General features: G+C 41.0%; 1 protein-coding gene across 3 annotated transcripts in view; it reads right to left on the minus strand.

Moving 5' to 3' along the window:
• The window catches only part of LOC109419429 (LIM/homeobox protein Lhx5), a 314,686-nt gene that overhangs the window by 253,839 nt on the left and 45,783 nt on the right, over window positions 1–15,064 (minus strand). For all 3 annotated transcript variants that reach the window (XM_029877137.2, XM_029877136.2, XM_029877138.2), the window contains exon 2: window positions 10,067–10,262. In XM_029877137.2, the coding sequence (XP_029732997.1) occupies window positions 10,067–10,262 (196 nt within the window). The remainder of the gene's footprint in view (window positions 1–10,066; window positions 10,263–15,064) is intronic.

Below are 15,064 nucleotides of genomic sequence, written 5' to 3' on the forward strand. Positions count from 1 at the left end.
TGATCCGTCGTCTAAAAATGCGTAGGTTTTCAGAGCCTTACCACGACCGTACAAGACAACCGGAACAACACGAAACAGCGTTTTGGAAACGGGATTGTAGTGAGCGTTACAGTCACGTCCGTCGAGATTCTGAATGCTTGGGCCACTCGAAGTAGATGGGAGACTTTGTTCCTTCGCTGGTGGGGCGCTGGCGCGTTGGGGATTGTGAAGCAGTGGGTGGTGCTTGAAAACGCAACCATTTTGACCACATAATTGCTGTGATTTACATGGACCTCTATGCAATTTCAGGCACTTCCTGCATGTCCCGGAATCCTTAATTATACTCCACCTGGCGTTGTAGGCAAGTTCCAAGAATCGTTGACATTTGGAGAGATCTTCACATTCACCTTTAAAAGCAGAACACAATTTCGAAGAAGGGTTTTGCATGATCGGATTGGCTTCTTGCACAGATGCAAAGCTCGGCTCCTCGCTATGCACGTTTAGGAACGCTGATCCACCTTTACCCAAACGAGTGTTCTGTAGCGATGCAATCGGGCAAACTGTTTCTGCTAGATCGTACAGCCAGTCAGCGAACATAGAAAGATGAACTACCGGAAGAGAACGACGATATTTTGCCCAATCTAGTTTGATGGTTGGGGGAAGCTTGTCGACAAGTTCTCTAAGAAGAACGACGTTATACGAGTACTCTTCCAATTCACATGCTTCAATTGTTGCACAAAGATTCTGCACTGTTAATGCGAATTCAACAACTGTTTCGAGTTTATCTGCCTTCGGAGCAGGGGCGGCGCAGATCTTACTCATTAAATTGTGGACAATGACTTCAGGGTTCCCGTAGAGCATCTTCAATGTTGAGATTATCCCTGAAACATTGGCTGGATGCATTAGCCTACACTTAACAGCGTCAAAGGCTTTTCCTCTGAGGCATTTTTGGAGACGTAGGAGGTTTTCTTCTTGGGTGTAGCCGCACATTTCTGTCGTGGAGTTAAACGTGGAACAAAATAATGGACATTCCTCTGGAGTACCGCAAAAAGTCGGTAGCTCGCGGGATACGGCCTGACGGGCAGCTATATGGCTCTGCAATAGGCTGTGTTCACTTTCGGGCAGCAATTGGGGTCGTCTTGGTGTTGATCGTCGCACTGGATCGATATCACGTACAGTGGAGTTCGCGAACCGTATACTCCTCGGCGGGCCTCGGCTGGTGAGGTCTATTGTAGACAATGGAACTTGTGGAGCTGGGCGTAGAACTGGATGTTGTGACTGAACAGCAAAGGTCTGAGATGGTGCTCTTTCATCTTGTACGGACTTACTCCGCAACCAGTTGTTAACTCTTTCGTCAGGGGTTTCTTCCACTACGCTTGGTTCAGACGTCGATGATGTTTCGCTGGCGATTTCCTTGAGCAGTTCGAATCTTTTTTGTAGATACTTTCTTTTACTCGCTTCCTCTTGTTCTTGAAGCCTTCTCTCTTCATCTAGCTTTTGGAGCTCCAGTTGCATTTGCTTCTGTCGTGTTGATGATCTGCTACTAGCAACCCTTGATGACTGGCTTTTGTTATCCACTGAACATTGAGACTTGTTGTTCTGCGGATTGCTTGGAGGCAACATGAGAGGAGCTGCGAAACCAGATACTACAGGGGCCGCTTGTGTTATGGAAGATGGGAGACACGCAGAGAGACTGCCGTGGGGTTGTATAGTTTGCACTACTATGGGCTGACGACCTGATTCGACGGTAGCTGAAGTGGCAGCCACTGGAATCCACGGAAGTTGAGACACGGGAAAGTTAGCTGGGCGCAGAGATGGCGAGTATTCACTTGTGGTCACGGCAGCATCCGATGTGCCAACTGGCTGTATCGGCATTTGTTGGCTCGCCAGCGGAGGTAACGACGGATTATGATACGACGGCAGCGCCTGAGCGAGACTTGCTAATAACGGGAACGAACTTGGTTGAGCTGACTGGTTTGGGACGGCAGACGTGGCATGTGATAGTGGGGAGCCATCGGGTTTCTAGGCATCAGAATATAGGAGGGAACGCTCGAGCTGAGTGGCATCGACATTGGCGTGGATGATGACGCAGTTGTCACATGCGATATTTGTGACCATGACATGTTGACATATTGTTGACAGGAACCGCTGCAGAAGGACCCACTGTGTATGTTTGCCTTAAAACACCGGTTAGAGGGTGGCACGGCGAACATACAAATCGATGGTTCTCGTTAGTCGATTCTATGCCGAAGCAGGCTGGGTGGCTCCACTTACTGCATATATTACACCGCCACAGAAGACCGTTGTCCGCGCCGTTGCAAACCTTGCATTGCTTCGTCGGCGTGGAGCTCTGGATTCTCTGATTCTGAGGGCTGGCTCGCGATTCCTGGGAATCAGGCATTTTCCCAACAATTCTTCAACCGTGGTTCGTGGGGTAAACAAAGTTTTTAACTTTTTGACAACGGTCAACGAAGAATAAGATCGTTCCAGGTTCTTAATAACGGCGTATATTAATAACTTTCTTTAATCAAATATGTAGTTCATTATACAAATTTTTATAGATGGTATAGATAAATCTTACGTTTAGTGATCTCATTCTTCTTGAGTACTCTTGAATTCAATCCAATTCACAGGAAAACTATCGCCTGTAACAATTCATACAATTTTAGCGACTTTCGTAATGTATGGATCTAATAGGATTTACCGTTCTATAATCGGGTTGGCTTCGGAGCAGGAACTAGTTCTAATTAGATTTTTCTACAAATTACGGGTACCTAAACAAATCTGAATGGTAATTTTAAGTGACTTCAATGAATAATTTGTCCTTACCACCGAATCACGGAACCACAACACAATCTATATTGTTCGTGGGTGGAAGGTACTGTTTTCAGGTTAGCTGAAGTGAAACATGAAATATAGAAATAGTGTTTGTTTGATTTAAACTTCACCGTACTCACAAACTATCCCTAGCTTTATAGCTATAGCACTACTATATAATAGTAAAGTGGATTTAAATTCAATTATTTATCGGTCGCATAGGCAAATCATAATATCAACGCACATCACATTTCACTTGTTTTGCAGATCATTCTGCTGGTCTATTGTTTCTCGAGATCGTTGGCAGGACCGACCTAATGACATCTCCTCCGTCCGAGAGTTGACGTTTCACACTTCATTGTTCGGCTGCATTCATATGAGGCGACGCGCCGACCGAGGGGTCGTAACATACATCATAAGACATGCCTCCATAAAAGCACAGTTTCGACAACTTTAACAATAATTTGAAGTCCTTCTGTTGTGTATAGACTTGCAATAGATGTTTACCTGCCATTCTGTACGAAAATCGGATCTAGTTTTGTGTTTTCCTTGAAGTTACAGGTAAATAAAAAAAGGGATCAAGTCTACCCAGTCTCCGCTAATATTTATCGCGAATGTACGTTACATGTCATATAGGGTCTTGATTCTCTTATTAAGCATGTGGCTCCCATTTTTATCCTATGAAAAACAAAGGATTGAAGCGCTGTTTGTTTTGTTTCTTATTTTTGTATTTTTTGTTGGAAGTGAGCACCAAAGAAAACAAAAAGAACGGAATCAATCGGTGCCGTAATCGCTTATTTTCGAATAGGATGAATATGAGAGCGTGAGATTACTGATGGCACACATACCCTAATTTCAATTTTCCAAAAATCTTACCCTTTGATTTTTTTTTTATTTTATGTAGAATACTGATTTCCAGCCTCAAAATTTGTCAGGATAATTAAATGCTTTTGACTAAATAGTTTTTTTTCTCCAATGTTTATTTTTCATCGATTTTCAAAACAAGCAGAAGAAAGCCATTTTTTACCCAAAATGATTTCAACATACAATTTCCAACGAAAAATGTTTTTCCTACATCCAATCGTGTTTAAGCTACAGCGAATTCAAAAAATATATAAATCATAAGAAAAATGTATGGGACCTTGTAAAATGTTACTCAAGATTTTTCCTTCACTTTTTTGCTGTTTAAGTCAATGAATTAACTGTAACGGATGTTTTCCCACTCTCCGTATCGAACAAGGCACTGTCCATAAACTACGTACTCAATTTTAAAAATCTCAGAGCCAACCCTCATCCATAAGTGACGCAGCATTTTAAGGGGAAGCGGAGAACCTGTACAAATGTGACGAGCCATGTATTGCTTGTATAGTATGGTACACAAATTATGTAACGCTACAATCGGCAATTTCAAACCCCCTACCCCCCCCCCCTTTGTAACGCTTTTTGTATTGACAAATCCAAATTCCTGTGTGGTAGTGGTTTGTGTTCAGATTTCCCGTGTTAATCTATCTGTAAGAACTTTGTAAACATCTTTTGTTCTCACGTATATGGATAGGCTTGCATTAGGTTTTGTGAGATAAAATTTGGAGAACTCAATGAAAGCGTATTTTTTGTATGGATCGTAACGCTACACCTGGTGTAGGCCTTTTCAGTTGACAGGTACATGTATGCCACTGTTTACAACTGCCGAACAAAGGCGCAAACGCTGAACTGCCATTTTCATAGGAGAACTGTCACAGGCCTCCAAAAACAGCTGATTTTAAACATCTCCTGATTAGGCCTATTGAGTGCAAACCCCAAAATTATATTTTCACCTTTTGGTGTCCACGCCGACCCAGCATCAGATCCGGCGACAAGGAATGTGATAGCAGTCGTCGGACAGTAGGCGATCCTGATATTTTGATGGTGGTCATCCGATAGTTGCGTGAGTATATTGTTCTCATGGAAATAGAGCATTACACTGACAAAGCATATTATTGTTGACAGTTTATTGTTGTATTAGTGTGGAATCAAGCGATTTGCACTATCGCACAAGCCATCGCTGGAAGAACATGTCAGGCCGAACATTTCAATAGGTCCTATCTGCATTTGAGAGGCTCTCTTTATTCACTTTCTCTTTCAATTATTGTAATGTAATGGTAAACTTTTCAACTGCTTTTGCAGTACAAATCAAAAGACGATTGATTTGACCATCGTTCTATGCAAGGAGATAATCTTAATTCAAACGAAAAGCTGAGATATTAACGAAAGAGAGGGAAACCAAAGAGAGCCTCTCTTCTGCAGATAGGACCTTTAGACATGTTTGGCCTGATGTAATGTGTCAAGCAACAAAAATTTTCAGTGAAAAAAAGCAATAGAGATAAGTAACATTTCAACACACGAACACTAGCGCAAATTTTTCCTCACACAAAATTGCACGCTAATTCAAAGGCTATTCAGATTGCATATGCAAATATTACCCAAAAGATTTGGGTAAAATGGGTAAATAGTGATATAACTAACGTCCGGGATAAGACTGCAAATGTTTTCCTCCCAGTTTCACAACTACATCTACAAAAAAGGCACGCATACATTTGAACGTGATTACCACTATACATACTCTATACAGCCCGCTACTTCCGATATTGTGTTGAACACAAGTCAAAAGCAGCGGGAGTGAAAAAAATGTCGCTTATGGACTACCCGCTTGGCGCACACCCACAGTTGATCAGCAGGAGTAAATCCATTTTATTTTGTATGGTGAAAATCATCTAAACTTGAATTACTTGAAATAGAATGCTTTTACTGAAAAAATATTTGGTAGGCTTGATTGTGCACAACCACTACCAAATATGGTTTCGCATAATGTATTCCACTTCGATAAATTTGCCTTTAGATGCTATTCGCCATACAATATTTTTGCGATTTACTTTTAGCGATTTTTCGCGCATAGAAGCTAGCGCCACATTGGTCGATACGGAGAGTAGGAAAACAGCCGATGTAGTTAATGGACTACCCGCTTGGCGCACACCCACAGTTGATCAACAGGAGTAAATCCATTTTATTTTGTATGGTGAAAAGCATCTAAACTTGAATTACTTGAAATATAAAGCTTTTACTGAAAAAAAATTTGGTAGGCTTAATAGTAGTCACCATTGTGCACAACCACTACCAAATATTTTTTTCGAATAATGTATTCCACTTCGATAAATTTGCCTTTAGATGCTATTCGCCACACAATATTTTTGCGATTTACTTTTAGCGATTTTTCGCGCATAGAAGCTAGCGCCTCATTGGCCAATGCGGAGAGTAGGAAAACAGCCGGTGTAGTTAATTCATTCATTCGGTTTTGAAGTGAAAACATAATAACATCTAAGGGAGCATCCACAGACAAACAGACGTAACACTCTGATAATTCACATCGTACACCGATTTAACGGTCTTTTTCAAAATTTGATAGTTGGCCAACTGCCCAACCGTGGCGCTCGCATTGTTTTTGTTCGAGTTTGACGTTTGCTCACTACCGCCACCTAGTTGGTGGTCGGCCAAACATAGGCCTTTTAGCATTGGGCGAATATGTTTTCGTGACTATGATTTGAATCGAAAAATGTTCGAAGTGTTACGTCTGTTTGTCTGTGGAGCATCCATTAAGTACGACACATTAAAATTGGGGATTATGAAACCCCCCCTCCCCCTTTCGTACGGGTTTTTCCTATACCTAATATCTTGCTTATCGCACTTTCACTACCCCCCCCCCCCCCCCTCCTCCTAGAACCGCGACGTATTTAATGGATGGTCCCCAATGGAACCGCCAATAAAAAAATATTCATGTGGAAATGTGATGGAATCTAAATAGAAACTTCATTATATACTATGTTTCTATCGATACTTTCGATCGATCATTTAAAAATTCGGCCAACATACTGCTGCCCTATATATTTATAATCGTAGTACACTGAAATAAATTTTCTTGTAGAAACTACCGATTCCATAGTAAAATTACTAACCGTACCTATGATTCTCAACCAACAACTGTTTCCTGTTAATGAATTAACTACATCGGCTGTTTTCCTACTCTCCGCATCGACCAATGTGGCGCTAGCTTCTATGCGCGAAAAATCGCTAAAAGTAAATCGCAAAAATATTGTATGGCGAATAGCATCTAAAGGCAAATTTATCGAAGTGGAATACATTATTCGAAAAAATATTTGGTTGTGGTTGTGCACAATGGTGACCACTATTAAGCCTACCAAATATTTTTTCAGGAAAAGCATTCTATTTCAAGTAATTCAAGTTTAGATGCTTTTCACCATACAAAATAAAATGGATTTACTCCTGCTGATCAACTGTGGGTGTGCGCCAAGCGGGTAGTCCATTCCACTAAACACTATCAATTTAACCAACAATCAATACGAAACTGGCGAATTTGTTGTGACGCCAGTCATTCCCCCAGTAAATTCGCCCAATACTGGTGATTCTGACGTCACGCTTTCTATGCCAGTTTGCTCCGCCTATTTTCATCGAAGCAAGACTGATTCTGCCAATCTAGTGACCATGACAACGAGAAAAAAAAGGTTGTTTATTTACACATTACGTGCCGGAGAAATGGTTGGTACTCACTGCTGCACACTTTGTCCTTTGCGATGGCCCACACGGCTGCTCCTGCACTACCGTGTGGCCGGAATCTCCTCGCCGGGCCAGCTCGGGATCGGTTGGTTTGGTCCCGTACTCGGCCAGTGGGAACCAGCGGGCCTAACTGGGTGGGATTCATGCATAAGGCGTCTTTCTTTATTGATGAAATCGACAAGACCCAGGACGGTGACGTGGGAATCACAGACAAACAGACGTAACACTCTGATAATGAATTAAATGCTTTGGCTGTTTTCCTACTCTCCGCATTGACCAATGTGGCGCTAGCTTCTATGCGCGAAAAATCGCTAAAAGTAAATCGCAAAGATTTTGTATGGCAAATAGCATCTAAAGGCGTATTTCTCGAAGTGGAACACATTATTCGAAAAAATATTTGGTAGCGGTTGTGCACAATGATGACCGGTTTGATGCCTACCAAATATTTTTTCGGTAAAAGCTTTTCATTTCGAGAAATTCGAGTTTAGATGCTTTTCGCCATACAAAATAAAATGTTTTTACTCCTGCTGACCAGCATTGAACGCACTCCCTGCCGGTAATCCATTCCCATCGTACTTCGATTTAACGATCTTTTTCAAAATTTGATAGTTGGCCAACTACCCACCTGTGGCGCTCACATCGTTTTTGTTCGAGTATGACGTTTGCTCACTACCGCCCCCTAGTTGATGGTCGGCCAAACTTAGTCATTTTAGCATTGGGCGAATATGTTTCCGTGACTATGATTTGAATCGAAAAATGTTCGAAGTGTTACGTCTGTTTGTCTGTGTGGGAATGGTTACCTCTTCAATGGATTAAATGCTTTGGCTGTTTTCCTACTCTCCGCATCGACCAATGAGGCGCTAGCTTCTATGCGCAAAAAATCGCTAAAAGTAAATCGCAAAAATATTGTATGGCGAATAGCATCTAAAGGCGTATTTCTCGAAGTGGAACACATTATTCGAAAAAATATTTTGTAGCGGTTGTGCACAATGATGACCGGTTTGGTGCCTACCAAATATTTTTTCGATAAAAGCTTTTCATTTCGAGAAATTCGAGTTTAGATGCTTTTCGCCATACAAAATAAAATGTTTTTACTCCTGCTGACCAGCATTGAACGCACTCCCTGTCGGTAATCCATTCATAAATGCGAAGTGGATAAATGAAGCAGTTGCTCAACGGATCCTCCGCTGGGGTCTATCGGTCGATGACCAACACTGACAACGGTAATAGATGGGAGAGCTTGTATACTCGATCGGTAGCAGTTATAAGTCCCTGACCGACACAGATGGCTTGGGCAAATGGGGTGATTGTATGTACACCGAATTTTCTTTAGGACCACTTCCTGATGTTGGTCGGGGCTTAGCAGGGCCCCCAACGGTCTGAATTCCAAAAGAGTACCTTTTGAAAATTGATTGGGCTTGTAATGACATTTTTTTATAACATAAATTTGTAAAAAGATTTCAAAACTATGCAGACTGATTGATCCATGGACGTCTATGATTTAACTAGCAGTGCTGTTAACATTACCATAAATAATCTAAATTTAACAGCTGGGCATTGTATTTTTAACCATACCGTGTTGTAAGATGCGTGTCCAGATAAAATTGACAATGTTTTGTTGTTGAGGCGACTACGCTTTTAGTCAAATTTACTGCAATGCATAGTTACTTCACTCATATTTCAGTGAATTTAACATAAATATTGTGTGGTCGGTTGAGAATCATATGTACGGTTAGTAATTTAACTGTGGAATCGGTAATTTCCACAACATGATTTATTTCAGCGTAGCTTCGTTATACTCATCTTATATTGTGCATATTGATATATTTTAGACTGAAGTCGATATGTGAAATCAAATATCTCCAACAAAAGCTCGCCGAAGTAAAAACGTCGGCATGCTAATTGAAGCGTCGCCGACACAGGTAATTCTTATGCGTCGGTGAACCCCAAATTAGAATGCCGACGCCGAACTTCGCCGGAGTTTTGACTTCTGAAGTTCCAACTTTCTCTCGCATTATTAATATTCACTCTGTATTGTTCAATACTTGAAGAAGTTCTTCATTCATAACCGCAGTTCGGTCGGATGTATTATTGATTATCTCGAATAAATTTCATATTTCGTCATTAAGCAGGTCCAACCCCCAACAAACTTCAAAAATGAGAAAAAATCAACCGTTTAGACGCTGCACAAAATTAAGCCCTCGTTTGGGAAATCTACTGATCTTATGGAATATCACTCAACATTGCGAACACACCCTTTTTGTCTGAAGTCATTTTTCTTTGCATCATATTCATATATGAACCGTTTTTTTTTTTTTTGAATGAAAAAGGCAAGCGCTGAGAATAAATTACCGCATAGGATCAATCTCACAATTTTTATCTTCCCAACTCATGTTCAAGCAAAGGCTCTGAATTGAGCTTCGGCGTCTTACACAAGCACACTTTTATGGTTTGAGGCGTTCTATACCACAGCACAGGAAGATGAATGCGTGATCTCGAACGCTGATAATTATAATCTTTAGGAGCATTCTTCCCAGCCACCACTTCTGTGTAAATATATATTGTATGTAAATCTTTGCTTTCGGCAAACAAGCTTCTGCATGGCCACATTTTATTTATATTTTTTTTTTGTTTGAATCAATGGACAAGCAATATTGGTACTTACCTAAAAAAGTCGTTCCTACAATAGAGTTTAGCCTCTCGGCTAAAGCATTTGTCTGAAAGAGGCTGATGACATTCACAACACCGCACGCATGACGCATGCCAGCCTCTTTCCAGTACATTTAGAAGAAATTTATCTAGGATTGGCTTGTTACATCCGGCGCATGGGTCTCCGGCTCCGGATGGTGGCTCACCACGACCTGTAATTATCAACCATGAAAACAGAGAAGAGAAAACAAACGAGATTAATCAAAAAAGCTAGACACGCCGAAAACTCAACACGGTAAAAAATATGCACTGTGATATAAACTGATTGGCACTTGAATTCGCACTACTGTTCAATCAGTTTGTTATCAATTACATATCATTTGACAAAGAACATCCAATGCCTCTTCAATTTTAATGTATCTTCACATCAATTCGTCGTTGACAATGTTTTGATTTCAAAACTAAAATTTTTAAAAAAATGTGTACAGCCGCACCCAGATTCGATACCAGGACCTTTAGAGTCACGATCAACTATTTTACCACTACTCTGCTTCTCATCTGTTAGAGAGATGCGAATCGAAGCGAAGCACTTTCTACCGCCTGTCATCTATATTTACTTTCATGCCCAAAACAGTCATTACCAAATCAACAACTTTTCACTTTGGATCGTATTGCTTTTAACAGTAGTGCAAATCGAAGGGATTTTCTGTTGATTTCTCTGGTGGGTTTGTTTTGGTCCTCAAATCAACACTGACAGCATTGCGATCTCAAAGGAAAAGCACTTCTGATCATGTTGATTACGACATTGAATAGTTAAGGGATTTTTCTTTTACATCTAGCGTGCAGAATTTTTACCGTGAACTCTCAATCGGTGCGTTACTACTAATCAATACTTGCTTTCTGTCTCACACTGGGGCAGAACGCTGTTTTGAACAGACAAAACCTCTAGTGCTCTGGATATCCATCCTAGAGATTTGGTGTCTTTAGAGAAGTGTCTTGTAAGAGTTTGCACTAAAGTTTGGTTACATGATATTTGATCTAGACAAGTTGCAACTGATCTAGATCAGTTTTAGCTTTTTATAGAAGCGTTCTGGAAGAAAACTTTCTTCTGCAAAGTTGTTCATTCTGCTATTTTTGACATTTCTTTCGGAAACACTTATAGAGATAAGTGACATTTCAACACACGAACACTAGCGCAAATTTTTCCTCACACAAAAGTGCACGCCGATTGAAAGGCTACTCAAATTGCATATGCAAATATTACCCAATCGATTTGGGTAAAACGGGTAAATAATGATAAAACTAACGTCCGGGGCAAGAGTACAAATATTTTCCTCGCAGTTTCACAACTACATCTACAAAAAAGGCACGCATACATTTGAACGTGATTACCTCTATACTGTAAAATGCACAGTGGGCCACTTTACTAAAAAAGTCGAAAAATCGATTTTGATCAATATTTCCAAGAAAAAAAATTCACTAAAATTTCGAACGTTAGGTTAGCAAAAATAAATAAGAAAAAGATTGTATGAAACCATCTCGAAAATAAATGAAAATTTGCAATTTTTTGAGCTCCAAACATGATGTGAAACAGTTTTCCGATTTTTTTAATGCAGCATGCCAGGAGAGTTATTGTGATGAAGCGTATATATAATAATATTGGTTTGGCGCTGCTCAGGTCAATATATACCATATAAATGTATATCTAGATGAGAGGGAACTCAAGTAATATTATTGTTGCAACCATGTACTCATACAATAGCGAAAGGTGGTGGAAACTAATTTTTTGTTCGACCAAGTGTTTGACTACTTAAGGACATGTGTCTGATAAATGTAGCGAGAGAACAATAGGACATATCGAGATTTTTTGCTACAGTTTGCAGTTTGAAATTATCGTAAAATATATTATATACTGATAATTCAATACATTTTACCTGTGTTTATGAATATATGCTCATCAATCATATATGATATTTGTTAAGACAGTATAACTGTTGAAGCTTACAATCAATTATTTAGTAATGGATCACTAAAATAACTAAAACGGCCGCTATGAAATGAACAGATAGCGCCACCGTAGCCTTGTGTGTTTGACGTAACTGGACTGCTGTCCAGGATCTTTTCGTAAAGGAAATTTCCTTGACTTCATTGGGTATTAAGTATCTTCGTGCCTGCCACACGATATACGCATGCATAATGGTCATTGGCAGAGGAAGCTCTCAGTTAATAGGGTAACCAATATAATTTGGACCCCCATATATTTTGGACCCCCTGGGTCGTATTATCACAACTTACACAGGTTTAATGATAGGATGACGGAAATTTTTAAAATCATTCGCTAAATAAGATTGCTCTGCACGGGCAGCAATCATTTCCTTACTGGAAATATCCTTGTTTGCCTTGAAATTAATTTTTGCCAATCTCGTCATCCGTGCGAGTATCGTTCATGTTTACAAAAAGAGATTGCGGTGTTGAGGAAACTTGCAGATGTAAACAAAAATGTTTATCATTCTAGCGCATTAAATTCGCAATGTTCGTCTAATCAGCCTTTGTCAATCAAGTAATAAGGATGTGATCCAGCATATTCAAGCGGCAAAATGTTCCAAAATAGTTTCAACCGAGTTTAAACACCGGGTGTCCAAAATATGAGAGAGAGAGAGAGAGAGAGAGAGAGAGAGAGAGAGAGAGGAGAGAGAGGAGAGAGAGAGGAGAGAGAGAGAGAGAGATGAGAGAGAGGAGAGAGAGAGAGAGAGAGAGAGAGAGAGAGAGAGAGAGAGAGAGAGAGAGAGAGAGAGAGAGAGAGAGAGAGAGAGAGAGAGAGAGAGAGAGAGAGAGAGAGAGAGAGAGAGAGAGAGAGAGAGAGAGAGAGAGAGAGAGAGAGAGAGAGAGAGAGAGAGAGAGAGACGTATCACACAAATTGCGATAAAATCATCGTCATGAAAACATAGTCGCCCAATGCTAATCAGGCTGTGTTACGCAAACCACTCATTAGGTGGCCGTCGTGAGCAAACGTCAATTAGGAGCAAAAACGATGCGAGCGCCGTGACCGAGCGATTTGCGAGCAACAAAATATTTGAACTAACCGTTAAAAAGGTTAACGATGATAAGTGATGTGGGGTGTGAATAATGATTACTGATATTCCCCTTGCGTGTCCTTCCCCTAGTAAGCATCGGTGACAGCAATCATCATGACGAGACAGGTGTATTGCTGCCTCATTGAGGAGTGGAGCTTTGCGGAGCCAGTCGCCTGAATTGCGAGGTCCCGTATCATGCCAAGTGATTCTACTGCAGTTTGCTAAGAATGTCGGAAACGGATTGTTATAGTGAGTTGCGTAATATTCACATTGGCGATCCTGCCAGGAGTGCATCATTGTTTATTTCAAGTTAATCAAAAGGTAGGTAGAATCACTTGGCATGTAAACAGTGAGAACAATTGGGTTGTTTGTGTGTGTGAAGTGTTTAGTGCTACAAACGCGGCGAGCTGAGAATGCGAAGTAGTTTTTTTTTTATCCGCGCCGTTGTGGATATGTATGCTACGGTTCGAGCACATTCACATACACCCAGGCGCGGTGGTATGGTTGACTCTCGTTGTCGACTGATAGCACGTGATAGTTGAATGGGTGGTTCGTTAGTCGATCATTGCGTGCATGCTTGATCATGTTCTTGTTCGGCACTTGTGACCACGCTTTCGTAGGATGGTTCCGCGGATTGTTCATGTGCATGTTGTCACTCGGTTGAAAAGTAAAGGCAAACAAATGACGTGGTGTGTGTGGCGGCAGATAAGGTAATCGGTAATTGGGAATAGAGTCGATAAATACTGGCGGTGACTCGAGGCTGGTATGATTGGAAAAACAAGGTAAGCATAAACGGGATTTTTCGCTTTGGAGCGAATTAATGGCATGTGGAACCGCTAAAATTATTCTGCATAAAGAAAATGCAGGGATGTGTAATGAAAACCGTCCAAAGAAATAGTGTGTTGGACAACCGCTGAAAAGTATTCTGCATAAAGAAAATGCAGGGACGTGTAATGAAAACCGTCCTAGAAAATGGCGCGTTGGACAACCGCCGAAACTTGTAATGCATAAAGAAAATGCAGGGACGTGTAATGAAAACCGTCCAAAGAAATAGCGTGTTGGACAACCGCTGAAAACTGTTCTGCATAAAGAAAATGCAGGGACGTGTAATGAAAACCGTCCAAAGAAATAGCGTGTTGGATAACCGCTGAAAAGTATTCTGCATAAAGAAAATGCAGGGACGTGTAAGGGGCTGTCCATAAACCACGTGGTCATGAGGGGGGGGGGGTTCGGCCAATGACCATTTTGTATGGACGAATAAAACATTTTGTATGGACTAATGACCACGCGGGGGGGGGGGTGGGTTGAGAAGTCCCAAAAAAATGACCACGTGGTTTATGGACAGCCCCTAATGAAAACCGTCCAAAGAAATAGCGTGTTGGACAACCGCCGAAACTTGTTCTGCATAAAGAAAATGCAGGGACGTGTAATGAAAACCGTCCAAAGAAATAGCGTGTTGGACAACCGCTGAAAAGTATTCTGCATAAAGAAAATGCAGGGACGTGTAATGAAAACCGTCCTAGAAAATGGCGCGTTGGACAACCGCCGAAACTTGTTCTGCATAAAGAAAATGCAGGGATGTTTAATGAAAACCGTCCAAGCAAATGGCGTGTTGGACAAGCGCCATAAATTGTTTTTGCTAAAGAAAATGCAGGTATGTATAATGGAAACCGTTCAAGGAAATGGCATGTTAGACTGTTGGATAGTCGCCGAAAACCAAGGAAATGGCATCTCTGTTTCACCAATACGAGGTTTCTGTAGCCAAACTGACAACCTGTCTCAACACAGTAGCTTGGTTTTTTTTTAGGGACAAGAAAACAAGAAGACATATCAGTCCCCTACCGAAAACAGTTCAGCATAGAGAAGATCCAGAATCGTTTGCCTTTGTCTGCCGTTGAGAAAAGGCCGTATTACGCGCACATGAGAACTTTTTGTTCGGA

Source organism: Aedes albopictus, chromosome 3 (assembly GCF_035046485.1).
Source record: "Aedes albopictus strain Foshan chromosome 3, AalbF5, whole genome shotgun sequence".
Taxonomy (NCBI): Eukaryota; Metazoa; Arthropoda; class Insecta; order Diptera; family Culicidae; genus Aedes; species Aedes albopictus.